General features: G+C 35.3%; 3 protein-coding genes across 3 annotated transcripts in view; 2 read left to right on the top strand and 1 right to left on the bottom strand.

Annotated features, from left to right (window-relative positions):
• The window catches only part of ebf2 (EBF transcription factor 2), a 46,789-nt gene extending 44,001 nt beyond the window's left edge, over window positions 1–2,788 (top strand). Inside the window, exons 15-16 of the mRNA XM_052104244.1 lie at window positions 636–803; window positions 2,213–2,788. Coding sequence (XP_051960204.1) covers window positions 636–803; window positions 2,213–2,244 — 200 coding nt within the window. The 3' untranslated portion in view covers window positions 2,245–2,788. The remainder of the gene's footprint in view (window positions 1–635; window positions 804–2,212) is intronic.
• Window positions 2,789–4,533: 1,745 nt separating this feature from the next.
• Window positions 4,534–18,299, top strand: LOC127621780 (ADP/ATP translocase 3-like). Its single transcript, XM_052095505.1, has 4 exons — window positions 4,534–4,561; window positions 14,112–14,224; window positions 16,979–17,225; window positions 18,142–18,299. The coding sequence occupies exons 1-4, from the start codon at window positions 4,534–4,536 to the stop codon at window positions 18,297–18,299; spliced, it is 546 nt and encodes a 181-aa protein (XP_051951465.1).
• A 1,668-nt stretch (window positions 18,300–19,967) lies between these two features.
• On the bottom strand, window positions 19,968–27,701 carry si:dkey-251i10.2 (uncharacterized protein LOC562682 homolog). Its single transcript, XM_052106406.1, has 5 exons — window positions 27,333–27,701; window positions 26,415–26,527; window positions 24,359–24,468; window positions 24,074–24,138; window positions 19,968–23,215 (listed from the first exon to the last, which is right to left on the bottom strand). The coding sequence occupies exons 1-5, from the start codon at window positions 27,613–27,615 to the stop codon at window positions 23,103–23,105; spliced, it is 684 nt and encodes a 227-aa protein (XP_051962366.1). The 5' UTR covers window positions 27,616–27,701; the 3' UTR covers window positions 19,968–23,102.
• Window positions 27,702–27,824: the final 123 nt, after the last annotated feature.

Consider the following 27,824-nt stretch of genomic DNA (forward strand, 5'->3'; position numbering starts at 1 on the left):
AACTCATCTAATATTCACCTTAAAAACCTCGTCTGATTAAAACATAATTCCACTTGCTTTTGGTGCCCCCACTGGACATTTCACTGGGAACTGCAGCCAAAAGTGTAATAAAACACGTAATGTTGGTTTGCAAAAATTGTCACATACATTTCACGAGATTAGGCTGAAAGTATGATATGGCTATAGACAGTTGGGTAAAATACTGAAATTCAATAAGTGCCTGAGAAAATACACATTATGTGTTGTGTAGCTTAATATGTACTTGACAGCGAGTTACGACTAAAATAAGTGTCAGTGGGGAAGTAATGAATCCTGTTCTATCAGTTGTTGCTTCATCTCTTTAATAAATGACAAATAAAACATAAAAATGTCACAGAATGTATTCTATTTTATACATTTCTAATTGTCTTAAAAATGCTTTGAAATTTGTACACTCTCTGGGCATTTTGCAAATCCATTTGTGGTAGATATAAGTGTCGGGTCACTAAAAACCTGAGGTATAATAATGTTGTGTTAAACATTGCATTTAAATGTTTAAGTTCTTTTCTGTCATTTTACAAAGAAGAGATTTTCTGCGATTTGAAAATATTGTTTGAAATTTGAAAATAAGGCACTGAGATAAGAATCTTTTTTAGTCATGCCACCTAGCCCAACTGTACCAGGGTCCAGTTCCTCATCCTCCCTCCTGCCCTTCTCTTCTTTCCCGTCCTCGACCAAACAAAAAAGTGCCTTTGCTCCTGTCCTGAGACCACAGGGTTCCCCTTCACCTGCCTGCCCAACCACAGGAGGAAACGGCTTTAGAGGTGAATATTGCAACATATTCCCAGATCTTCTTGAACTTGTCCAAAAATCTTCAAAGTTAAGTTGTCTGTGGGTGATGGGATTTGTTTTGACCTATAACTTTTTTAACGTTTATTCACTTAACAGTTGTGGCAATTTTACGAATGGTATTTCAGTGCAAAATCTGCATCTTATACACTAACCACCTGCAATCTAGTTTAAGGATGTATAATCAGTGCTGAAATAGTGTTGTGCTGAAATATTACACAAAAGACCACCATTACTTTAAAAAATTTTAATGGGTAAGAAAACGCCCTTCCCTCGGGCCCGATTAGTTCACTATACTTTGACAACCTCTTAAATGCACAACTTCTTTAACCTTCTAAGACACCAGCGTGACTGCTGTATGCATTTTCCATTTCCCTTTTTAGTAACTAGTAATTTGTAACTATTAGCACCTAATAAACATGCAGCAATGTGGACATTTTGTGGACAAAAATATATGTGGACATCGGGACTAAGTTGTAAAATTTTAAATAATACCAAGTTATAGATTTTTTTACACAATTTTATCAAATTGTTTATGTTTCCAGAAATGTTGGTTATTCATGTTTAAGAGAAATTAGCATAATTAATTCTGATTCAAAGTTATGTCCAGCATCACCCAATCACGGCCATCCTAATCACGGCCATCCTAACTCCATATAAAGACTCTGAAAGCAAAAATGTGCAACTTTTGGATGAGCCCAGTGATTCTCAGTCTAATAATGCACACTAAATATAGGATTTCCAAGGAAAATATGCGCTAAAGTGCACATTAAAGTACATTGTGTTTATCAGTGTGGCAATTCATGATAAATCACTCAAACTTTAAAAATGGATTATAGAATGAAACTAGAGACTCTAATCTTTTGACAAACAGGTTTCAATGTAAAAACTTGATTAGGTTCTTACAGCTTTAGTTTTGTTGCCATTTCTCCCAAAGACAAACTTGGCTTTGGTTGGCACCATGTTGTTTTGTCACATGGCTCCGTACGTCGAACGTTTTACCCTTTACTGACAGCACAGAGTCTCCTGAACTGAGATCAGTCTGTTTAAATTAATTTAAATAACGCGTTACTTATACCGAAGCCAAAATACAACGTCTAAGCATTTGTACAAAGGGACGCACAAGATTAAACAAATACTGTAAATAAATGTTGAGCTAGTGAGTCTTCCTCACCACAGTGCCCAGGAAAGCATACCCGGTTGTCCCCTCATCACCCACTCTGTTGTAATCTCTCAATATCAGTTTCTTGATTCCAGTATAGAACTATAATGAATTATATATAGTGAATGAATCAAATGAATTGAATCACATCTAGCAAAACTGTTACTGTATTAATACAGCATGTTATTGTCGTGAGTTCAGTTTTCTTTTTCTTTTTTTCAGCAATGACAGGACTTGTGGTGCCCCCAATGTAGAAGATGAGTCTTTATCAACCATAAGCTTCACAGCCAGTGACCAGAATCAACCTGAGACCAATGCGGCCACTGCCTCCCACTTATATAAACCATCCACTTTGGCAAAACACATCGATAAACATACTTTAGGTATTGTGTAAGATAAACAGTCACAGTCTGCTCACACAGACGTTTGATGTCTTTGATAAAGAAGCAAACCTTCAAGAGAATTAAAGCTTTCTAAAAAGACATCCACGGCAACCACCTTTTGGCCTGAACAAACTTGCGTGGCGGTCGCCAAAGGAATGGAGTTACCTTAGGGATCTTCCACCTGCAAAATGTCAAAAATATGTATACTGTAATTTCTTCATGAAATTTAAGACTTACTCTTCCTTGGTCAAGTGCTCAATAGACTCTTACCATAGTGGATGCCAGTAAAAGGGATGGCAGTCCAAAGCTTTTACAATGGATTTTCAGATGCTAGAAAAATGTACTGTGGAGATTTTCTGCCATATACGGACACAAACATATCCTTAAATTGAAATTGTGTTTTTAAAATGATATATCCAGCATTTCATTTAGAGAAACAGAATATGTTTATTTAGTTTTAGATTTATGAACTGATTACCTCATATATTGACTTATTTAAAGACAAAAACTATATAAGTTATATTTTTAGGTTAAGTACTAATATAAGAAACCTTGAACTTGTATTTGTATTGTTTTGTTGTTGTTATCTTTTTTGTTTGTTTGTTTGTTTGTTTTCTGTAAACATTTTAAATGTTGCCATTTTTATTGGTATTAAAATAGTGGTTGTAGATTTTTACGAGTAAAAGAGTGTTGTTCTTAAACATGTAAACAATAAGCTTTTTCCCCCAACTTTATCAAGAATGGGTTTGTTAGAAAGTTTGCACTCCATTAAGAACAAGTCATCAAGCAAGAAAATCACTTTATATTCAGGATTATATAGTTCGTCAATTTCTGTTCACCGAAAAGATGATATAGTTAGTATTCACCGTTTTCAGACCGTACACTACATTATCACCTATTTGTTATACACTCAATGGCCACTTCATTAGTTACACCTGTACACTTACTTATTCATGCAATTATCTAATCAGCCAATTATGTTGCAGCAGTGTAATGTATACAATCATGCAGATATGGGTCAGGAGCTTCAGTCAATGTTCACATAAACCATCAGAATGGGGGAAAAAATTTGATCTCTGTGATTTCGACCATGGCAGGATTGCTGGTGCCAGCCGGGCTGGTTTAATGCTGATCTCCTGGGATTTTCACGCACAACAGTCTCTAAAGTAAAAAACATCCAGCGAGCGACAGTTCTGTGGGCAAAAATGGCTTGTTAATGACAGAGGTCAGAGGAGAATGGCAAGGAGAATTGCCAAAAATTTACATTTTTTAATAATCAAATTACTAATAACATCTGTTTTATGTATGCAGGTACATGGTCTGGCATATTCTCACAACTGAATGTGTTTGCAGCACACATAAAAAAACGATCACCAGACAGACAATGTATACATTTATTTGAGATAAAGAAAGAATGTCCTGTTGTTGCCTATTGCTAATTTACATCTACTCTGGTCAAATCTACTCTACATCTACTCATTGAAATGGCAATTTAAATGAATGCATCCCAATATTCTGCCCTCTCCTCCTGGGATATGATATATTAATCTCAGTAATTAGTTCTGTGGTCACTACTATGACCAGTCCAACAAACAAAAGTAAATGTGCATGTATGTTTATACAATAAGTTCCATTACCATACCTGCTGAGTCACTGCATTCTACGGACAAAATGAATTAAATGGGGGTTACGGTTATGCCTTTGTGGGTTTAGAGGATAATGCTTTTATTTATTAATTTATTTTAGCTCAATGCCATTTCTACACTTTTGGCAAATCCTTTATTGTGGTCTATTATAAGTCTTCCAGATTTGCAGCTTCCCTCAGTGTCCCCTGGGCGTCAGTGGAGTGGGTTGGCAGATGGAACAGACAGAAAGAGGTCCCTTGTGTGTTTCTCAAAACAAATCAGAATCTCTCTCTCTCTCTCTCTCTCTCTCTCTCTCTCTCTCTCTCTCTCTTTCTCTCTTTCTCTCTCTCTCTAACACACACACATACACACATACACAAACTTGTTTTTATATTATTGTGGAGACTCTCCATGCATTTTAAGAATTTTATACAGATCTAACGATAATTTCTATCCCCTAAACCTAACCCTCACAGAAACCTATTTGCATTTAAAAAAAAAAAAACATAGTTTAGCATGTTTAATCATTTCCGTCATGGGGACCGCTGGCTGGGCCCCACAAGGTAGGTGATCTCAGGTTTTACAATCCTTGTGGGAACATTATGTCCAATATCCCCACAATGTAGCATAAACATGTACACACACACACATATTATTGGAATATATTATGTTACTATTACTAACCCTTACGAAAATCGAGAGATCATGGCAAATTTGCTGCATACTTGCCACAAGTTCGCCACTGATCATTTTCACATGCAAATGAGCTTTGCCGCAAACTTGCAACAAAATGTCCATTGTTGCCAAAGGTTTGCTGGAGGTTCACCACCACCGGCGAAGAGCTGCAAACTTCTAGCAAACATTTGCAGAGAATCAAAAGCTAATTTGCATGTGAAAATAAGGAGCGGTTTTTTGTATGTAGCAGAGACGGGTTATTTCTTTTCAAATGAGAGTGAGAAACTGGAACGCCCAATGGTCAATGGATATAGAAAGGAAGTCCCACCTTACAAGTAACATTTTTTTTTTCTTTTTTTTTTTTTGCGTAATCTAAAGCAGCAAAATTTTGTGTTGTCAGATTTGTTTTGTCAGATTTTAATAGAAAAAAAACAAAGAAAAGTTAGGACCTGATAAAAAAAGTTGAAGCGCACTAAATGCTCTTTGAAACATTCTCAATCTAGATAACATAGATAATCAGTAAATAAATAAATGTGTATGTATTCAATAGTGGTCTTAGTCTTTTGGACCCTACTATAAAAATGTATAGGCCTATGTATATAAAATTAACAACAACAACAAATGAAAATAAATAAATAAAAACAAACAGTGAAAATAATGTCAAATATCAGAACTCAAGTACATGCAATGGCAGACCTAAATTTGGATGAACCAATGTTTTTGTAATTGAAGTCTTAATTATGGTGAGACGGTTGCTGGTTGAGTGATAAATTTAACAACAGATGGATCTCAAACAATACCAGGGATGGAGGGAAGCCCACAAGCTAATTGACCTAGGGTTTGTTGGGCTATCAATCACCCTGGCCTTCAGACTATGGCACTAATGTAAAAGCAGGCCTACCATAATTTAATATTATTAGCTCTGTTTAATTCACCTTCCACAGATGAGCACAACATACGGAGGCAGAGGGGGAAGATAGCAGTTTGAGAGTGATTGTTGGTCTCACATGTGTGTTTAGGATCAATAGCCTGAAGCACATATGAGATAAACTAAATGGAGAGGAATCCTAAAATCACCCATTTTAATTACTTTCTACTGTGGGACACAAAAGGTGAATAGTTTTAAAGAATATCCTGGTCGCTCTTTCCATATAAAGAAAGTGAAAGGTGACTGGGGTTGGTAAGCGCCAAAATAATAAAAAAGCACATTCAAATCATCATTAAAATAGTCCATAAAATATCATAAACTTGACTTGTATTCTATATTCCAAGCCTTCTAAAGCCGTGCAATAGCTTCGTGTGACATTCTTCCAAAACGCTGAAGTCATTCAGGTTTGGAAAAACATGAGAATGAGGAAATTATGATAGAATTGTAATTTTTCAGCTATCTTTTAAGTCTGAGGCTTTATCCATTGCAGTACAATTTTGACAATTATATCTTCTGTATACTGATGGCTCAAACTGTATGCAATAAAGTAATGTCACTCATGATTTTCCATAATATATATATATATATATATATATATATATATATATATATATATATATATATATATATATATATATATATAAATGTATATGTATTATTGAAACTACATTCAGTGATTCTTGTTGCATGTTTTTGCAAAACTAAATAAAAAAAAAAACTGATAGTTTATATGGTGTTATTAAATATGCAAGGCCATATATGAACTGATTATCCATTAATTAATAGGGGTTGTGGATGTTCTCTCTCATGCATTAATTACATCCTCATTAGCATATCAATTAGATGAATCAGAGATCATGTAATTAAAGCCCAACCAGGAGCACCTGCTGCCTCTGTTTATGCTTGTGTGTGCATATGTGTTTGTGTGTACACTTGCCAATCAATTTCCTCTTTATTCATTTTTTTTCCCTCTGATGGAATTTTTCATATTTAGATAAAGATGGTATACAAGTCTAGCTTAAAACTCCCCTTCATCAATGTTACTGATTTGCATATTAGAAACACTGCTTTTAAAGTAAAAATATTTCTAACAAAGATTTACATAACAAATGTACACAATACTTTAAACTAATTAAAAATACCTTTGAGCAGAGTTAGTGTTAAGCAGCAGACATAAAATTATGTTTACAATATGTTAAACCTCCTGAGACCCCTGCGTGACTGCTGTGTGCATTTTTTATTTCCCTTTTTGATTTGTAACTAGTAGCACCTAATAAACAAGCAAAATAAAAAATAAATAAATACAAATAAAAGTATAGTACTCTAATAATAGAGCAAATAGTTTTACTAAAATTTGATGTTCACATATGTGGACAGCAGGATAAACTTGTGGAATTTTAAGTAATACCAAGCTATAGAAAGTCAGATTTTTTTCATCAAATATATTATTATGTGTCCAGGAGTGTTGATTATTAATGTTTCACATTATAGACATTACAGCTGATTTTCTATAAAGCTGAATAAATAATTCTGATTAAACATAATGGCCAGCATCATCAAATCACAGCCAACCATGCTAAAATAAATGTATGTAACGATTATCATTGTCCTATGTCTGTAAAACGTGGAGATTTTACAATTCTCCAAATTAGCAAAGTGTATCAATGAAATAAAAGATCGGATGGCCAGAAATTTCCTTCTACTCAATTCTGACAAAACAGAGGTACTAATTATTGAACCAAAAAACTCTAAAAATAAGCCACTACAATATAATTTGACTCTAGATGGATGTTCTGTTACATCATCTTCAACAGCGAAGAACTTAGGTGCTATATTTGATAACAATCTGTCCTTTGAAAATCAAATTTCCAATGTTTGTAGAACAGCATTCTTCCACCTAAGAAATATTGCTAAATTACGGCACATGCCCTCTGTTGCTGATGCCGACTAAAAAGGCGACTGTGGCGAGGAACACAAAACTCCATAAGATGTTGATTAATGGAGAATAATAACCTTGGGAGAAACCAGACCCACTGTGGGGGGCAGTTCCCCTCTGGCTAACCAGCATGAATCTAATGCCAATATTAGTTATTTATGTACAGTGGAAGTCATGGTTTAACATTTTTTAATTAAGTAAGTGTTAAGGTCCAGTGTTAAAAAAAAAAAAAAAAATTTATGAACTTTAAGATTAATGACTAATGGGTTTGAAGTCAATCCTGGATTAACTGCAGAAGTTTACATAGATATATTTTCCTTTGTTAGTTAGCTGATGAAGGCTTTTGTTAGCAATTATATGATATATGTATTCCATTTCAAGGGTTTAGTCCATCAATAAACAAAGGTGATGCAGGCAGAGATTAATGAGGTGCATCTCAGTTCAACCGGCAGGCCATTTCAGTGGGGTTTGGTGGGGTATATCCTAAATCCAAGGTTCAGGCTGTGGCATATAAAGTATCCAATGTCCTACAGTTGGAGTTGGCATCAGCTCATCCTCTAAAGTCAATAGACTGAAGTAATGTCTGGCTAGCACCGGCTGTAGTTTGTCATCATCACTCAGCGACACGTAGCAGTAGAGTCCTACACCAAGCAGGAACAGAGCTGGATCTGGCCGGCTGTGGTAATCATGATAGATGTTTCTGGTTCTTGCAGACCTAACTAAAGCATCCTAATTGTGAGTTGAAGGATAAATTATGTGTATGTCTGGCTAAATAGATTTAGAAATAGACTTAAACTGAGTGAGTGTGTCTGCATCCCAAACAGTGTTAAGGAGACTATTCCATAGTTTAGGAGCCAAAAATGAAGTGGACCTACCTTTTGTGGATTTTGAAATTCTTGGAATTATGAACATGATGGAATATAACATGTCAGAAGGTCACTTATGTACTGTGGAGCTAGTCCATTCAAAGATGTGTATGTAGTAAACAACATTTTTAAATTAATACGAAATTCAACCGGTAGCAAATGTCACAACAATAAAATTGGGCTAATATGATCATATTTCTTGGTTGTAGTCAGCACTCTAGATAGAAAGGGAAAAGGAACACACTTTAAACTTACTCTTTTTATTAAATCATTACAAGCAAAACACTGACAATAAAGCTTTAGATAATTTAACCAAGAACCTCTGAACCACAAAGCGCCATACTGTGAACGTAACAACAACAAAATCCCATTTTAGAATGAACGTTGCTATATCATTGAATATAAGCAATCTTAGCTACAGCTACAGCTATGTACAGGACACTACTCACTCATCCATTAATGTTTTAGAGATTCACAATAACATTAAAATCCTCTTTGAAACAACAATACAAAGGTTTAATGTAGATTACCTACTTTTAAGAATGCACAACTTCCTCAAGAAAAACAATTAAATAAAAACTCATTATGAATAATTGAATCTATGGGAAAACTTAATAAAATAACGTTTTAAACCAGTTATACACATAAGACAAAAAGTAATACTTTATACACAAGATAAGCAAGTGATCCGTCAATCAGGAAAAACTATAGGGATTAAATATTGATTTCAATAATAGTTTTTTTTCTGCCATGATTTTTCCTCCAGCATGGAAACTCCAGTCCGCTGTCATTGGACGAGAGGATAAGTAGCGGGGTCTGTTGGGTAATAGATCACTGTGGAGCTCAAGGTATAGACCTTATTCACAGCAGCGCCATCTTTGATTTTTCAGGGCAACGACAACGAGGCTGTAGGGATAGAAAGACAGTCTCTTCAATGGGATGTACTGCAGTTTAAATTGTTTTTGGATCTTTCCGTGGACAAAACATTCAGTATACAAAAGACTCAGGACAACATGAGTTGTGGAAAATCAGGATGTGATCTAAGAGCTTTTTACACCTTTATAAGGTGCGTGCCATTGCAGGGATGTGTTTTCTATCCCTCACAGCCTCGCTTTCATTCCCATTCAAAATAAAAAATGCCGCTACCGTGAATAAGGTCAATAGCTGCAGGCCAGAGAGACCTCCAAATGGGGGTGAAATCTCCTAAGAGGGCGGAGTTACTCCAGAGGGGGGTGGTTAATCCAAAAGGGGGTTGCGCCGACTCCAAAAAGTTCCTAAGGTAAGTTCCTAACCTTAATTGTGAGTGGATGTGACGCCCCCTTCTGGAGTCGGCGCAACCCCCTTTTGAAACTTCAAACTTTAGGGGCTCTTTGCTGGCGGTTTGCAGCTCCCGCCACTTTTTGGAGCTCTATCTGCAGCTGAGGGCGCAAAGGGAACCCTCGTGAGCACCCTTCTGAGCGCTAAAATGTTAAACACCCTCAAGTCTCCAGGACTTCATTCATCCATAAACAACTGTCAGTTGTCTTATATTTAGAAAATAGGCTTGGCTATTTTGTATTAAGAGTTGCCATATCTTTCTCTCCCTCTCCTCCATGGGGTTCTTCAACATTATAAAACAACACTTGATTTAGATTTTGATGAACTTATCAACGTTCTAAAATAAAGCTTTATTAGACTGTTAAAATCAACATTATGTTACAGCGCTTCCTTTTGGTGGAATAATGCATGGGCACCACATATTCTGTCAGGTAGCGTTTGTGCTTGTGTTGAATAATGTAAATAAATCAATAAATTAATACAGCTATCAAGACGTGAAGATTTGAAGTTGCAGTGCAGATTTGAGAGATTGTGAGTGCAGACTTGTGGTTTGTACTGCGAAACTGAATTAAATGGGTTACTGAATGCTTCTTTTTTTTATGTTTTACTTTATTAGTATACCTATAATGTTAGAATATTAGAATAATAGAATTTAAACGTACAAGCGATTTACAAAATCTCCTAAAAGCACTCAGTCCAAGCATTAATAGCTTATATTATTAGGCATTCACGTTTTGGTGATACAATAATGCTATACAAAGCTGAGAACAGTGAAAATAGTCCACTGAGGGAGTTTGACTTTTCTGAGGTCATAAGGGGAAATCCATAGAAAATGGTTGTACAGTAGGCCCCATCTGGTTAATTTCACAGTATGAGGAATCGATTAATTTTAGGCAGTAACATCTGTGCATAGTTTAATATGACCTCTACAATGTTTCAGTCTGAAAACATTCACATTAGATGTTACCTTTGAATTTTCCTGAATTTTAAGGTTGCTGGGCATTCTTGCGTGCATTCTATCCCATATGGAATCCAATTTTCTCACTGATCCAATAAGAAATCATATGCTTCATAATCTTCTCCAGACTATTTACATTATATAGGCCTATGTAAAAAAAAAAAAAAACGCCAAATACCATCTGTCTTCGTATGCAAATATATGATTGAGAAACAGCTTTAAAATTATATAACTGTTACCTGTTATTCTCCCTGATGATGCCTGCAGGGAATAACTGTATCAGGTGCTGTAGCCGCAGTCAGCACTGGACAGCTGAACTCCTCTCATAAGAGCAGACGGGCAATGCAGAATTCAGGCCACATTAAGTATGTAACAATTTTCGGCTTGTAACGCAATTTAAAAATGAGCCCATCCCGGACTTCCTAGGTTGCCGATTAGAACGGCCGGTGTTGTGCCTAATTCCCCCCTTAGCGTGCACGTGCACAGTACCGCCGTGCTCCCACTTGATGGCAGTAAAAAGTTGGAATTTCGTCTTCATTCCAGCCATCCGAAATTTCAGTTACGATGATATGTTATACATTTTCCAGTTGATGGAATCACAGACTTCGAAATGTAATTCATAGGATTTCAAATGTCATTGGCCTACGTCCTTATGAAAACAGTTATCTGTGTTTCTACACAGCTCGTGTAACAAGTCGATTCTAGTCTCTTTTGTCTGTTACTGGTAGATTTTACACTAAGGTGTCACATGCTTTACAAAATAAAATTTGTTTGTCAATCTGACACACTCAACCCAAGTGTATTTAATTTGCATTATAATTAATAATGTTATGGGTATTAAATCAAAAACAACATAAACACACATGAATATCAAATATATACTGTACAGTGTACGGACACAAGCAACACCATCCCATAACATATTCTATTTACTTAAACAGTTTTTCTTCTTGGTTGTTTTGAAAATGTTTTAGCATACAGTAAGTGCACACACACCCCATGCCGAACCACATAATAATGGCATTTCTTTATTTGAGCATGCAAGACATATAAATATTAAGCCCCGCCTGGATCCTTCCTCCCTCATTATTCTGCATGGATGCCCAAAAAAGTCATAAAAATAGGTCTGGTCCATTGACACAAGAAGCACTGTATGTCCCATAACACATTTGATTTTATTGACTTAAACACCTATATTATTCAGGGGGGTATTATCTAGGCAGAACCATTTTTACACCTCTGCCTGGATTCTACCTCCCTCGTTATTCTGCATGTATACTCAAGACATCATAAAAAATATGTACAGTGCATTGACACAAGAAGCACTCTATGTCCCATAACAAATTTGATTTTATTGACTGAAACACTTATTATTCAGGGGACATGATCTAGGCAGGACATTTCTTTACACCTCTACCTCCCTTATTAGTCTGCATTGATGGTCAAAATGCCATAAAAAATAGTGTGGCAGGGTGGAGGGTGGGGCCGGGTAGTGATTCTACACACCCGGCCCCTTATCAGGCTAATCAAGCCTCCGAGAGGGATAAAGGCTGACTGCGGAGGATGGTGATTGAGAGAGAGATCATTTACGAACATGTCCGTCATGTGTGTGTGTTTGTATTATTTACATTGCCACGCTTCTCGCCTACTCCTTCCCATTGAACTGCGTTACAAATAGGTACAGTGCATTGACACAAGCAGCACTGTATGTCCTATAACGCATTTGATTCTATTGACTTAAACACCTATATTATTTAGGGGGGTATTATCTAGGCAGGAACATTCTTTACACCTCATGAGGGAATTCTACCTCCCTCATAATTCTAACTACATCATAACTTTGTACTCAAAAACCCATATTGTATATACTTACATATTTCTCTCTCTCTCTCTCCTCTCTCTCTCTCTCTCTCTCTCTCTCTCTCATATATATATATATATATATATATACACATACTATATATACATACTGCATTTCATTGGCTCTGTACTTGTATTTTGCACAATGACAATAAAGTTGAATCTAATTATTCTGCATGGATGCCAAAAAAGTCATAAAAATAGGTATGTTGCATTGGGATAAGAGGCACTCTATATCTCATAACAAATGTGATTTTATTGACTTAAACACTTATTTTATTCCCAAACATTTATTATTATCCCACTTTCAGGAGAAACAAAATATTAATAAACAAATAAATTACAAACAGATTTCACAGAGAAAAATACAAACAAACAAAAATAGCCAATAACTAGGAAGAAGGTATTTTCTGCCCAAGATATAAACATAAGAAGAAAGAAAATATGTACATATATCCTAATTTACAAATAGCATCCAGTGTTTGAACAATGTACAATCTAACTTAATAAATAAATAGATATGTTTATTTTATTTATCATGTAATTTACACAAGCCTCTTTGTATGTGTTCTTCATGTCAGCAGAATTTTAACTGGCAGCACACAGAAAATACACATTTGATTTCCCCTGGACGCATACCAACGGTTGCACAGGCAATCTAAAATGAAACAAGAACTTATTATCTTTCAGCGATAAAAAGGACTATAACTGACATTATGGTTAACAACTTTGGTATATGTGGCAAGTGTAATACATTTTATTACAACAAGTGTTGAAAATTTGTTGAAAAACCCTTGAGCAGTCCAAAAAAAGAATATTATTATTTCACATGTGGACTTGATAATATCATTGAAGATATAAAAAAATATATTTTTGCCTCATCAAATTTGATATAAAATTGAATCTCTTTACAAGAAGAGACATGTATGCATTTATGACCTTAAGCAAGACAATGAGGGATTTACAGTTCAAGTCAACATTTGATACATAATCCTTGTCTATGATTTAAATCACTGACATTTTTTAAAACATTTACGTCACTTTCAAGCTCATTATTTGGAGCAGTTTTATTAATGTCTGCAAAGAAGATTTTGTATGGTCCACTTCTGGACAGCAACACATAGAAATTTTTCCTGACCAAGCCACTTGGATATATGTAATGATGGATGTTATAAATAAATCTTTCAAAGCACTATCAGTTAACATATGTGACCAAATAAGATTTCTAACTTACATTGGTTTACAAATGTTAATCCTGTTGCTGAGGTACTGCTGTAGAGGTTATGCTGTATTGCTTTTGCTGTGGTGGTTGATACCACAACTGCTGTTAAACTGAAGGGAGAAGGCACAGATTTTGCTCAGGTTATAGGTGATCATTGTTTGGCAGAGATGGTGGGTGATGGCATGGTTGCAAATTAAGTTACAGGTGTTGCAGGTGCTGCAGAGGTGGTAGGGGATGACACAAATGCAGCTGTAGTGAAAGATATTGCAGCCATGCCAGAGGTGGTGGGTGATGGCACTGATAATGCTGTGGTGGTGGGTGGTGGCACTGATAATGCTGTGGTGGTGGGAGATGGCACTGATGATGATGTGGTGTTGGATGATGGCACTGATGATGTTGAGGTTGTGGGTGATGGCACTGATGTTGCTGAGGTGGTTGGTGGCACTGATAATGCTGAGATCAGAGTAATTACCCTACCTGAACAGAGAGGTAGAATCCAGATAATGTGGAAATTGAATTGAACTGAATATACTTTATTGTTCCAAAAAGCTTTATACATATTCAAAAAAGTTTATACATATAATCTTTTTTCCTGTTTGTACCCCTGAACAATAAGACTATGTCAAATAAATCAAATTAGTTATGGGACATAGAGTGCTTTTATGACAATGCAACATACCTCTATTTAAGACTTTTTGGGCATCCGTGCAGAATAATGAGGGAGGCAGAATACAGGCAGAGGTGTAAAAATGGCCGTGCCTAGATAATACCCCCTGAATAACAAGTGTTTAAGTCAATAGAATCAAATGTGTTATGGGACATAACACAGACAACTGTTTCCGTAAGGACGTAGGGCACAACACCGACTCCTACAAACCGAGGAAGCAAAAAAATAGATAATTTCCGGAATCCCGTCTAGAGTGAACATCAGCAGGGCATTTAATTCCTAGAAGGACCTTCCTTTGGATTAGGGAATCAAAACCGACCCTGAATTGTATGGAGGACAAAACGTTCAAAAATAATAAATAAATAAATACAGAAATAAATAAATGTAATAATAAAATATATAAAGGAATAAATGTCTTGATAAAACAAATATAATTAGCTTTTAATGAAAGTTATTCCTGAATTTATTTTTGTATGACTTTTTTTCCTTTATTATTTTCTCTTTTTATTTGTATTTAAAAAAAAATATATATATATTTATGCATTCATTTATTTGTATATTTATTTATTCCCACATGTATTTATTTCTATATATAAATATTCCCACATTTATTTATTTTTGTATTTATTCTTACATTTCTGTCTCTTATATGATAATTGTGTGAGCGGGTCATGCTTACCATTGGCTTATTGCAGATTGAAGCGTGTGCTCGATTACTCTTGACTTGTTTTGATGTGATGTTAGGTCATAGCCATATCGTGTAAACTATAGCTATTTGTGGGGCTAAAAACATAAGAGCTTAAGTCAATCCAAGATTTATTGGTTATACTACAATCACAAAATAAATGGGGAGCTGATTCTTCAACAAAACCACAAAATGAGCAAGTTTCATAAATGATATGATTTAACCTTGCCCTTTCCTTATTTTCTGTGTATATAACTTCATATTTTAATGTCCGCAAATCCATACTATTCTGTTGTTATGATTGTTCATTGTAAAATATACAACCATGCTTCATTTCCCTGATCGTTTATGTATGTATGTATGTATGTATGTATACATCTACAATAAAAAAAAAACTATAGCTGATGCTTCACATATATCTAGACAGTTGTGCAACTTGCGAATGAAGTCGATAACAACGCATCAAATGACTATGTTTAATTTAGAGTAGAGGTGCTTATTGATGTTTTAAGAGAGCTGTTTGCCAGTATGAATGTCGAAGCACATCCTGGATTGTTAAACTCTCTGCAAAACGTTTCCCTGCATATTCTAAATCTGTGCGAGTCAGAGGGTGCTAAGGTGGGACGTCCATCTTATTAGCTTCTGATAAGTACTATTGAGCACTCAACCAATGACGCACTGGAGCTACGCAAGGACCGCCTCCCTCATTTCCATGTTGCACACAGAAAAGTAAAAATAAATACATGTATAAATAAATAAATATATATGGGAATATATAAATATGGAAATAAATATATGTGGGAATAAATAAATATAAAAAAACAAATTAACACATAAATAAAAAAATATGCAAAATAAATGAATAAATAATTTAAAGTGAAAAAGAATAAAAAATAAAGTTAAAAATAAATATAGAAAATGGAATAAATTTAATTAAAAACAAATTATATTTGTTTTATCAAGACATTTATTCCTTGATTTATTTTTGTATTATTACATGTATTTATTTATTTATTATTTTTGCACGTTTGGGCCTCCATAATGTGGTACGGAGGACATGGTGACATTGGTGTTAACTACATTTAGTTAAATGCAACTGATAAAACTGTCAAGCTCTTAAATACTGTGGGACAATAATACCAAAGTGTTGCTTTGTATTTAGGACTTGTATTGGGGGCATGAAAGTGATCCCTAATTATGTAACATTTAACGATTCTTTAAGTCTTGTAAGCTTGTGTTCTGGCTTCAATCGAGCCTCCAGAATGGTTCTAGTTGTAGTAACGACCACTTCCATTGAATTGGCATTTGTTGTAATCGTTGTTAAGCACCAAGGTCGTGGCAAGGTACTCTATTTGCAGGACCCTGCCCAACAACGTCATTAAGGGTTACAAGACTGCGACTGCCATTGACAAAGTCACACTTATAAATCAAAATTAGAGTTGTGTGGCTTTTGGTCCATGTCTGATAGCGTTGAGGCCATCAATATACTAGTGTACTCCTAAAATGTCATCACTTTTAAACAATTTACAATCTTTATCTTCTGATTAAATATATTGATGATGACTCTTGCACTTAAAGGTGTATCCAAGTCTTTCAAATGCTCTCTAGAATCAGTCCCCTCATCTTAATACCATTTATTTTTGACTAGCAACACAAAGTAATACAATTAAAATGCATCAACCAGAAAGACCACTGCTCTTGTCAAGCCATTTCATTCTATTTTTTTTAAAATGTTATGCTTTTTGTCAACTTTGAAGGGACTTTGCTGAGAACTAAATAATTTTTGAGCCTTTTTCAAATGTATATATACAATTTATCTTTTCAAACTTTTAAATGGTTGGAAAAATGTTACTTGTTTTCTTGCAGATCCAACATGCCTGCAAGCAGATCACAGCAGACAAGCAATACAAAGGTATTATTGACTGTGTTGTACGTATACCCAAGGAGCAGGTCTTCGTGTCCTTCTGGAGGGGCAACTTGGCCAATGTCATCAGGTACTTTCCAACACAGGCCCTCAACTTTGCCTTCAAGGATAAGTACAAGAAGGTCCTCCTGGACGGCGTTGACAAGCACACCCAGTTTTGGAGGTACTTCGCTGGAAACCTCGCCTCTGGTTGTGCTGCAGGAGCTACCTCACTTAATTTATTGAATTTGATGGAAATGTATTATTGTGACTTGTGAGGAAGTTATTTTTACAAACTAGGGATGCACCGATGTATCAGCTGCCGACATTTATTGACAAAATTAAAACCATCTGCATATCGGTTTTAAGCATTAAATGCTGATATGAAAAATTGTTTATTTATAATTAAAACACTTTGTAAAAACTCTACATTTAAATGCACAGTACAGAAATAATAAGAGTAAGATAAGAGTTGGCACTCCTAAGAGCACGTAATATTTAATTTCTATTCTTTGTTGTTCTCACGTTATTGCAGAAAAAAACGCCATAAATGGACGTGATGGTTGTGAAAGTTATAGATTACATGTTGAGGGAAACCATTCAAAATGCTTTGAAACCAGCAAACTTTGACTTCTGAGATATCGGTATGATAACCATTAATGCTGCATGATTTATTGAACTAAGACTGAAATTGCAATATGGCCTTGTGTGATTGCTAAACCATGAAAGGCTGTGTTTTAAAACATATTTTGCATTCAGCGTGTCAGTCAGCGCTTTGTTAGCTAGTGGTGCCCTCTAGCGGCCTGGATGGAATTCACCATAATACAGAATTTAAAATGGGGTTTGTTCCTTTTAATTAAATGTAATTAATTTAATGGTAATTATTGATTGTTAGAATGTTTTTTTTACCACTTTGTCCTTTTGTTTTTCTTAGAAATTATGGCAAAATATTATTGGCAAAATATTGGTCATATACTTGGCCAATAGGTTTTAGTTAATATTGTTGCATCCCTCATAAAAACCCTAATCCACAAATCACAACTGATCGGGAAAAGTCATGAAAAATCTTTGGTCAAAAGATGTGGGAAGCAGGTATTTAATGAATTTTTTTATACATATTTTTTAGCTGACATAATGTACAGTGGCACTATTGACTGTTGGATGAAGATTGCACGTGATGAGGGTGGCAATGCCTTCTTCAAGGGTGCCTGGTCCAACGTGCTCAGAGGCATTGGCAGAGCCTTCGTGCTGGTTCTGTATGACGAGCTCAAGAAAATCATGTAAACAACGTTTATATAAAACATGCCATATAAAACACGCCATTGAAAAACAACCCCCCAAAATTGTCATTCCTCTACGATCACTGAAAACTGAAGACTCACCTGTTCTCTGTAATCTGCCATGGTTGACTTATTTTCTCATTGGTTTAACTTACTTTGTTCACCGTACATGATTAAATATATATATAATGGGATAACATTGTTTTGTCTAATGCATTTTCTCATTGGTATCTATTATATTGCATTTATTTGGAATAGTTTACCATAATTGTATTATTGTATAAAAAAAATAAACATGGTATACATTTATTCTTTTCAAACAAAAATGAACATCGCAATAGTTTATGGAAACTGCAAGTGCACTGTTAGTTCATCCAATTGAAAAAGGTGAGGATGAGCTTGGCTTTTTTTTGAAGAATGCACAATAACACGTATATTTGATTTTGGAGTTCCAAAAAGTTTATTTACAATTTTTGTAATGAATCTACTTTATTTTTCAAGTATTTTTATAATATTTTTGTCACATTTCAGACATAAATTTCATAAAACAGCACAATATGGTTGTATATAATAACATTAGTTCATGCATTGGTCAAAATGATGTTGGGGAACTACCCAACTCTCCCTCTCGTCATCGTCGCCCCACCTCTTAGGGCCATCTTTCAGCCAGGCTCGCAACAGCAGTGGGCTGGAGACGAGGAGATGCGCAATTTTATGAACCTCATTTGTTTGGGCAGCGGATGATGAGGTAGCTGATGTGAGTGGGGCCTTATCAAGACTGCCATAAAAACGCAGAGTGTGCCTTTCCTCGGGGAGCCAGCTTCGGTCTCCTTGTGTCTCTAGGAGCAGAGTGTGGAGGGTCCCTGTCGATGTAGACTACATGAGATCAATGGCTTATGAGTCGCAGGTTCAGACTTGTGTTAAAGCACACTCAACTAGAGGCATGGCCTCCTCAATATATACTTGTGCCCTTTAAGTATGGGCTCCCCATCATTACACAACCACCTGCATTCAGGCCGTTATAATTACCATAAACTCACAAGCACTTTCATTATAAATAAACTCCCTTCCCGTCTGGGTACATAAGGAGTTAATTATAATATATGACTATAGTTCATATATTCGTTATGAGCTTTCTCCTCCTGGTCATCATGAGGATCACTCACTGCGGCATGCTCATGTCGGTCGTCGTCCCATAAGACTGCACCGCCATGTTTCCTCTCCGGGAAGTTATGTCGTGTAGTGCGGCGTGATGGGATTCTGTTCCCCATATGTATTAATATGCAATGTCAAGTGGACTGAGTCGTAAGGGAACGTCTCGGTTACGTACATAATCTCGGTTCCCTGAGACGAAGAGAACAAGACATTGCAAACGCTTGCCGCACTACAAGACTCAGAGTTCTTGAGGCACGAGTGATGCGCTCCTTGTTCTCAGTCAGAAATTCTGAGGAAATGGTGTCTGTGCACCCGTTTTTATAGTGGTCAGTTTCGTGCCAAAACAGGCGGGGCTCAAACACCATAGCCAATATTAGAATATTGCCATTATTATAGAGAGGTTTCAAAAAGGTCGTGTATGAAGCACACCCATATGCATTACTATGCAATGTCTCGTTCCCTTCATCTTAGGGAACCGAGATTTCGTAACTGATACGTTTTCTTTCTTTAAAATCTTTTTTTTAAATGCTGCATTCAATATTCCATAAATTTTTTGCACTTTGGCGTGCTGATAAACTTGAAGTACCTGAAGGTTAACATGAATGATGAGTACTGTGGAGTGGATTTCTGGCAGATGTTCCAAAAACATGTTCGATATTATCAATAACTTTTCACAGTAACAAATGTGTAGGTCATTTCACGTCATTTTAATCTAAAATGTTTTATATTTTTGTTTGTTATCACTGTACAATAAGATTAGTAAATAAATGCATTCCTATATATATTTACTCATTTACTCAACTGCATTTTCACATTGAGAATAAATGTATTCATCCAAAATCTGAAAAATGTTGCTTTCAGAGGCTTTATATGGAGTTAGGATGAAAATAAGATGCATTTTGAACTGTTCTGAGAACAGTGCAGACAGACAGCACACTGGAGGTTAAGAAATTCACTAAACAAGAAGCAAGGGAGCATTCTATAGCTTTCCTATGCTGATCTCCTAACATTTTACCAAATGTTCAGTTTCAGGCTGCAGATGATGTTTGGACCACTCAACATGTTTGGCATGTTTGGGATTTATTCACCTCTAAAAAAGTAAAGTGTGCCAAAACAAATTACTAAAACAGCAATTTCGAGTGGGGTGGCCCGGAAACACCTGGCCACTCCATAGCTCCACCACATACACTTTTGTACTCTGAGGGACTCAAACTGGATTGCATTGTATACACTGCACATTAGAGTTGGGGTACTCGAGTTTGGACTCAGACTTGACTCGGACTCGAGCCTTTGAGAGTTCATGCCATTTGTGAAGCAATTCATTCATTCATTCATTTCATTCATTATACAGGAAAATTCAACAGCAACAGTATAGTTACAGTAAAACGGGCCTGGCTCAGTTTAAAAACTGGTTTACAGCAGGTTCCTGTTCTGCAGCAACATAAAACAATAAACAGAATTTCAGCACATTTATACAAGACATTGTTATTGACTAGATAGATATAAACAAAACATAAAATACGGAAAAACAAGACTAAAAACAGTACATGAGCAATCAATGTGTACAAGTTTGACTAGTAAGAAGAAACTGTTTATATGACTTTTTGAAATATGTGAAGGACGATAATGTTCGAATATGATAAGGAATGTCATTCCAAATTTTAGTGTAAGTATAGAAAAACGATTTCTGACCATAGTTATTTTTGTACTGTGGAACTGGAATGAGTGCCTGCGAGACTGACCGAGTAAGGCGTAGTGGTCTCGAAGTTTGTGTCGGGAGAAGACCTGTAAGTGCAGGTGAAGAGCTATTTTGAATACGAAAATAAAAAGCAAGAGCATGGCTGTTTACAAAGTTCTGATAAGTCAAAGCATTTGTGCGTGTGAGTGCACTGCAATGATGAGACCATTTTGGGAGATTACTGTGGATCTTAAGTGCTCTGTAATACAGTCGTGCTATAGGTTCCGTAATGTCCTTAGTGGTAAGAAACCAGATTGGAAGACAGTAGGACAATGTTGAGAACACAATAGCATGTAAATACGTTTCAGAAACTGAGAAAGAAAGATGTGGTCTAATCAAATAAATAAATAACAAAACAGAAATTAATGAACACATCTCTGTCTGCATGCAGCTGTATCAGCCCCTGAAGGCGTAGATGTAGCCAGAGTTGTGTTTAAGCAAACACATGCACACACACATCCGCATGTGCACAGGTGTACTCATCAGTCAGCCAATACGCTTGAATGATACTACAGAGACTACCGTATAACTGTGGCTGGCACGACGAAAACATAAAGAGGTAAGTATCCAATGAAAATAGAAATTAAACAAGGCAGTTTTACACAAACCAGGACTTGACAACTGGTAAAATTGTGTGTGGTGTTTGTGCAGCCAAGACAGTGCTCGCATTGCAGTTTCAACGTGGTTAAAAACGTAATCCACATCATGTCTCTCAGTTACTAGTTATACTAAAAACAGCATATCAAAATAAAAGTACATAAAAATAGTATTATTATTGGATATTAAGTCTTTTTAGGCATAATGCATCTACACATGTAGGTTCTGTAGTCTCTTGTGGTTCACGCAGACCTAATAGTTTGATGAATTAACTGTATAATTGGCACTTATTTATTATTGATTGACCATTTTCAAAGAATTGACGAGTTGCTTAAAATACATTCTTTTACAGCATTTGTCCAACATTCAAACATGCACAATAAAATATTAGGATATTTAGGGCAGTGAATTGTTTTGTTTATAATTGAATTAGGCTATAAAATAAATGTATTATTTGATGACAGAGTTTGTGAATGATGCTGAACTTCATGTTACGAGATGAATTTAGTTGGTTATGCCGTTTTTATTTAAAATGTTTGTTTTTTTAATTATTATTTTAAACCACCGGGTAGCATACATCTCTGATGCTTCTGAAGGACAATTCTATAAAATTCAGACTCAAAATTCGTGGTTAAAGAAGAGCTCAATTAAATTTTGTTTGGTTGGCATGTAAAGATTTCAGACTGATTGCTGACCAACACGGCTGCCGCTCAAACAAATATCAATTATTATTTTATTTTCATCTTCTGCGGTCAGCTGCTGCGAGACGCACATGGACTCATCGGGGATTTAGGTAGCTACATGAGCAGCACGTAGAACTGCACTGCATTGTGAGGTTTCCCGCCAATTAACTAGAAAATCCTGTCCATGTTAAATGGCCCTAATATTATCAGTGGGCTTCTCCAGTGTTTTAGGATGTAGCATTTGCAGTCAGATCTTTTCAGCAAGCGCTAATTACTACTATGTTGACTCATTTGTATGTAATAATTTGAGACTCAGCCCCTTTTTGATTTGGACTCGATTGTTTAAAGACTCAGACTCGACTAAGGTGGACTCGAATCCAACACTATTTCACATTTGGTTGTGATAACATTTTTATTTAGGAAATTAGAGTAGTGAATTCAAATCCAAATCACAAAGGAAATTGTAGTACAGGTTAATTCTGTTTCTTTTTCATGATTAAAAAGGAATTAAAAGGAGGCAGAGTTGATTAAAGACTGTGTCTTAATATAATGCTGACTAAATACTTTATATTGACTAACTGAGCTGGCATACATTATTCAGTCTGGATCTTCCTTAACAAGAAGACCTGGATCCTCATTCAACTAAATAATGAACATTTGCCAGCAGGACAATAAGTAGTAGCAGCACGGCAGGTGTGGCCTTTTCAGCACTATTGTTTACATCAAGCAATGTTCCTCCTCCACCACCTGATAATTAGAAGATAAAAATACAACAGAGACAACAAAAGCATAGAATTGAATAAATGTTGTATGAATTTGTCCTTGTACAAATGTCATTAAAGGAAAAGTTCACCCAATAAATGCTAATTCTCTTATTATTAACTCACCCTTATGCTATCTCAAACTCAGCATTCTTTCTTCTGCACAACTTAATTCTCAGGAATTAAACCCCTCTAGCTGTATGGATTACTTTTATGCTGCCTTTATGCCCTTTTTGGAGTTTGAAAGTGTTGGACTCACTGAGTTGCATTGTATGGACAAAAACATCCAGCAAACTATCTACATTTGAGTTCAGCAGAAAAAATTCACACAACTTTTAAGATGGCATGAGGGTGTAAATGATGATAGAATTATAATGTTTTGTGAACTATTGCTTAAATAGTTAAGCAATAGGAGGCCATTAAACATATCGAAGGGCTTTAAAATAAAATTAAAAATCCAATAGCTTTTAGTTTACATCAAAACCGTGAACCAGGAGGAGGAGACGTTTTCATTCTAGAGAGCATTTGATTGACTTGGAAATATATATATATATATATATATATATATATATATATATATATATATATATATATTTATCACCCATTAGTGTAAGATGCATCATTAATATTTTTGTTCCGTTTTACCAAAAAAATTATAATTTGCTAAAAGATAATTTTGTCAGGCTTTTTGAGTTCACTAGCATATAATTGACCTCAAAGGTTACAGACATAGATTAAAAGCATATATAAAAAAACTTTTACATTTGATTTCATCATATCAATACAGAATTCCAGAATTATTCCAATGTTTGAGGTTTTAAAAAATAAATCAAAATGTAATTACTTGGGGTCAGATTCGATGACTTCACATTTAGCCAAAACACAGTGCGCTGCTGGGCTACAGTGACCCTAAGAAAGGAGCAGACAAATATTGAAGTGTCTTAACCAGTAGTCACTTCTTTATGACTGATTTCATATTTATAAACTCATATAATAATAATCTAAAATTGAGAAAAGTATTTGCACACAAATGAAACAAAATGCACAATTTGAGTAAACTAGAACTTAAGAGTGTCAAACATGACAGTCATACAGTGAGAATTTGGAGACTGTTATTGGCCACTCTTACATAAAGAAGACGGTTTTGGCTGTAGCTGGTGGAATCCAGGTATAAATGGTGGAGTTGTCTTTAACGTTGGTGTTGGCATGGGTGATGGCACCTTGCTGGTTTCCTGCACACTAAGAAAGACAAGTATAATTTAGATGCACAGAATTAACAGATTGCCCTGTTATGACTGGAATTATCAAATGAATAATGACTGTGGTCGTGTTATAGTTAGGGTCCAACGGGGCTAAAGGCCCTCCCGGGGTAAAAGACTCATGATTTTATGTTCTCCCAAAACACTAAACAGAAACAAAAACTACAAAAATACTTTCTTCAACACCTGTTTGTCACTATACACTGTAAAATATTCCTGATCCATGAGATCACTGCGTCCAATCTCTAAAGTTTGATTTTGAGGTCATTTTATCTGAGGTAATACTTGATATTTTATTTTAAAATGTTGCACATTTACGCTAATGAGAATCCCTGAAACAATCAGATTTATTTATTCACATATATAAAATACTTATGTCATTTTCAGTTTTGTTCAATGTGATTAAATATTTTTTTTTAAAGAACTGTCCAATAAGTGAAAGGATAGTATTTGGGGAAAAAAGCCCCCCTGCTGCAGGGGCTAAAGGCACCCATATAACACATTGTTTATCTTTTTTTTCTTTTTAATACTTAATGATTCATAAATGTATAACAAAATTAAAAAAACACAACATATACACACTGAATCAACATTTAACCTCCCCTAATACCCCTCCCCAATCACCAAACCCACCCTTACCCCAACGAACACCCCTGTGGTCACAAATAGATACACACACACACACACACACACACACACACACACACACACACACACACACACACACACACACAAAATAAATAAATAAAATAAAACATAATAATCATTTATAATTAAAAGAAAATATCTCTCTCCCAAAAAGTTATTACCCCACTTCCTGTAAAAAACACATTGTTTTTCTTGAGTGGGGCGAATAGATTTGTTATGAAGAATGTTCAAAGATGGCCCCATTGATTGATCCAATCACAATGGAGATTAACTTGTTTATAGAATTCTAGTAAATACCAAATATGATTAAAATGAACAGAAAATGTTTTTCTTGAAGTAGTCATTTTGAGTATTATCTTAAAAATGAAGTATTATTTTAATTTGTTACTCAAAAAAAGCATCCTGCTGTTTTAAAATTATTTTCTTAAGTTGACAAATTTTGCACTATAACTACTGTCCTAATATATACACAATATCACTTTATTCCACCAGGGGATGTTTACACCTTTTAAAAAAATTATCAAAACAACCGTCCATTATTAGGATGGTTCTTTTCACACAAATTGTATTGCTCCAACAATATTCAATAAAAAGAAATGCATTTTTTAATATACATCCTTTATGCCTTTATCTTTCTTGTTTACAGAAACTCACATACAATGGAAGTGAATGGAGGCAACTTAAAATTCCTTTTAGGTACCTAAGTAAAAAAGGTATTTTGGTGGAAACTGCAGTCACCATGGTGATGTTTGTTTGAGTGCAATATAAAGATATGATGAGGTTCTGTGTCAGTTAATGGAACTTTTGGGTTAAAAAAAAAAGCAGAAATCACGGTTCCAGTAAGGTATTTACAAAGGAAGAAAATATGGGGCTAGTCCATAAACACCAAAATACACATTGTTACATGTAACAATACAAGACAAACATTATACACATTACATTATTTTAGTGTGATAGAGTCACCTACCAACATTATCTGTGTATAGTTATCTCCAACATTACAACTTTGTTGCGATGACAACACAATGCTTGTATAGTCTATAAGCTATACATTATACATAACATGTATAATGTTAACGTGTTGGGATTATACTTTTACTGTAACTGTCATTTGCCTTTTTTTTTTTTTTAAATGAAGGACAAGGTGAAGCTAGTTTTTGTGGTAATCAACATTATGCCACAAACCATGTTGACTGAGCTTAACTTGTATAGAACCTGGAACATTCCTTTGTTATAAGTACAATAGAAGTGTGATAACTGACTCTACACAAAGCTTACCTCTAAGAACTTTGTGTTGGCTGGAGGTGTTTGCCAGGATCCTATTGCATTTGTGTCTGATCCAGATCGAGCCTCCAAGAGCACACCACGATAGTCTGGTCCTTTGATTACAACTTACCAACAAACAAACATTTTCTATCAGTGATGCTATCATAACTAAACATATGAAATAAAAAGGCTACTTAATTTATTTGAACACTTTAGTCACACATGAAAGTGTATAAATATCATTGCATTATACTGATAATAAAATATCAAGCCAAGCAGCATTCATTTCAAAGACATGTTGTAGTCTTAACATTTCAAACCATGTTGTTAAATTTCAAATGATAAAATGATTCTTACCGTTCATAATAAAAACATACGTTATACTGTTAAAAGTGAAACATATTAGACACTTTGTTGTTCCACTTTATTGGAACATGGCCATAGTTAATGTGATGAGCTACAACTGACTTTTGAGACCAGTTAGTCTGTGAGAATAGCACATAAATATGTGAGAGAATAGAGAGCAAACAACAATACATATTCAAAGTTTTGTTGCACAATTATCCTTATGGGTGCAGTTCTAAATGAGAAATATTCCCAAAATTCCCTGATTACCTAGAATTACATGGTGAAGATACAGAGTATATTTTCACAAAATCAAAACAAAACCTTTTTTAAACGAAGTCCTGTTTCCAAATACATTTTTTAAGGACGATATGAAGGAGGATACATTTTTATAATGTTTTATATTATTTATAGGATATATCATAATACAAGACTTCCATGCTTTTTCAAGTATGAAACAATTGCATCAGTTTTTGCCAGGAGGAAACTACTCAGTAACAACAAGTCTTGACAGAATATGTAAGTAGAATATAATCACAAATTAATTCACAAAAATACTCTTCTGAAACAAAGGTGGCATCCTACCTGTGACAGGGTTGCCCGTCTGAAAGGTGCTGCTGCTGGGCTGTATTATGTAAGGAGCAGGGCTTGGCTGTGGTTCTACCCCTCCATGTCTCGGAATCATGTCCACACATGCTGAAGTTGGTGCTCCATTTGGAAAGCACACAGCACAGTGTAAAACCTGTAGTAGAACAAACCCTAAAAGCACAGAATCCATCATTCCTATAATGGGCATCTTTAACAGCTTATTTTCAGTCGGACAATCAGTACAGAGTAATTTAAACACACAAGGTCCTGTGCTGGACATTCGACTTTTGAAAGGCAATGTTGCTGAGTCACAGTGGCTTGAAAATTGGATGATTCATAGCAACAGAACACTGCCACTCCTCTGCATGAAGTATTCACATGGTGTCAGGTGAGACGTTTTATCAGAAAAAAAAAAGAAAAAAAATCCTTGGTTTAGGGAATCTGCCATTGATCTATATGGAGAAACAAAGACATCCTTTGTCATGAAGG

The sequence above is a fragment of the Xyrauchen texanus genome, chromosome 3 (assembly GCF_025860055.1).
Source record: "Xyrauchen texanus isolate HMW12.3.18 chromosome 3, RBS_HiC_50CHRs, whole genome shotgun sequence".
Lineage (NCBI taxonomy): Eukaryota > Metazoa > Chordata > Actinopteri > Cypriniformes > Catostomidae > Xyrauchen > Xyrauchen texanus.

Coding starts and splice junctions, on each gene's coding strand:
- si:dkey-251i10.2 (XM_052106406.1), bottom strand. CDS start 27,615: ATGTCCAGCACAGGACCTTGTGTGTTTAAATTACTCTGTACTGATTGT. Junction 26,528..27,332: donor GACGGGCAACCCTGTCACAG/GTAGGATGCCAC, acceptor TTTGTTGGTAAG/TTGTAATCAAAGGACCAGAC. Junction 24,139..24,358: donor GCCAAAACCGTCTTCTTTAT/GTAAGAGTGGCC, acceptor CTCCTTTCTTAG/GGTCACTGTAGCCCAGCAGC.
- LOC127621780 (XM_052095505.1), top strand. CDS start 4,534: ATGGGGACCGCTGGCTGGGCCCCACAAG. Junction 4,562..14,111: donor CGCTGGCTGGGCCCCACAAG/GTAGGTGATCTC, acceptor TGGTGGTGGGAG/ATGGCACTGATGATGATGTG. Junction 17,226..18,141: donor CGCTGGAAACCTCGCCTCTG/GTTGTGCTGCAG, acceptor CATATTTTTTAG/CTGACATAATGTACAGTGGC.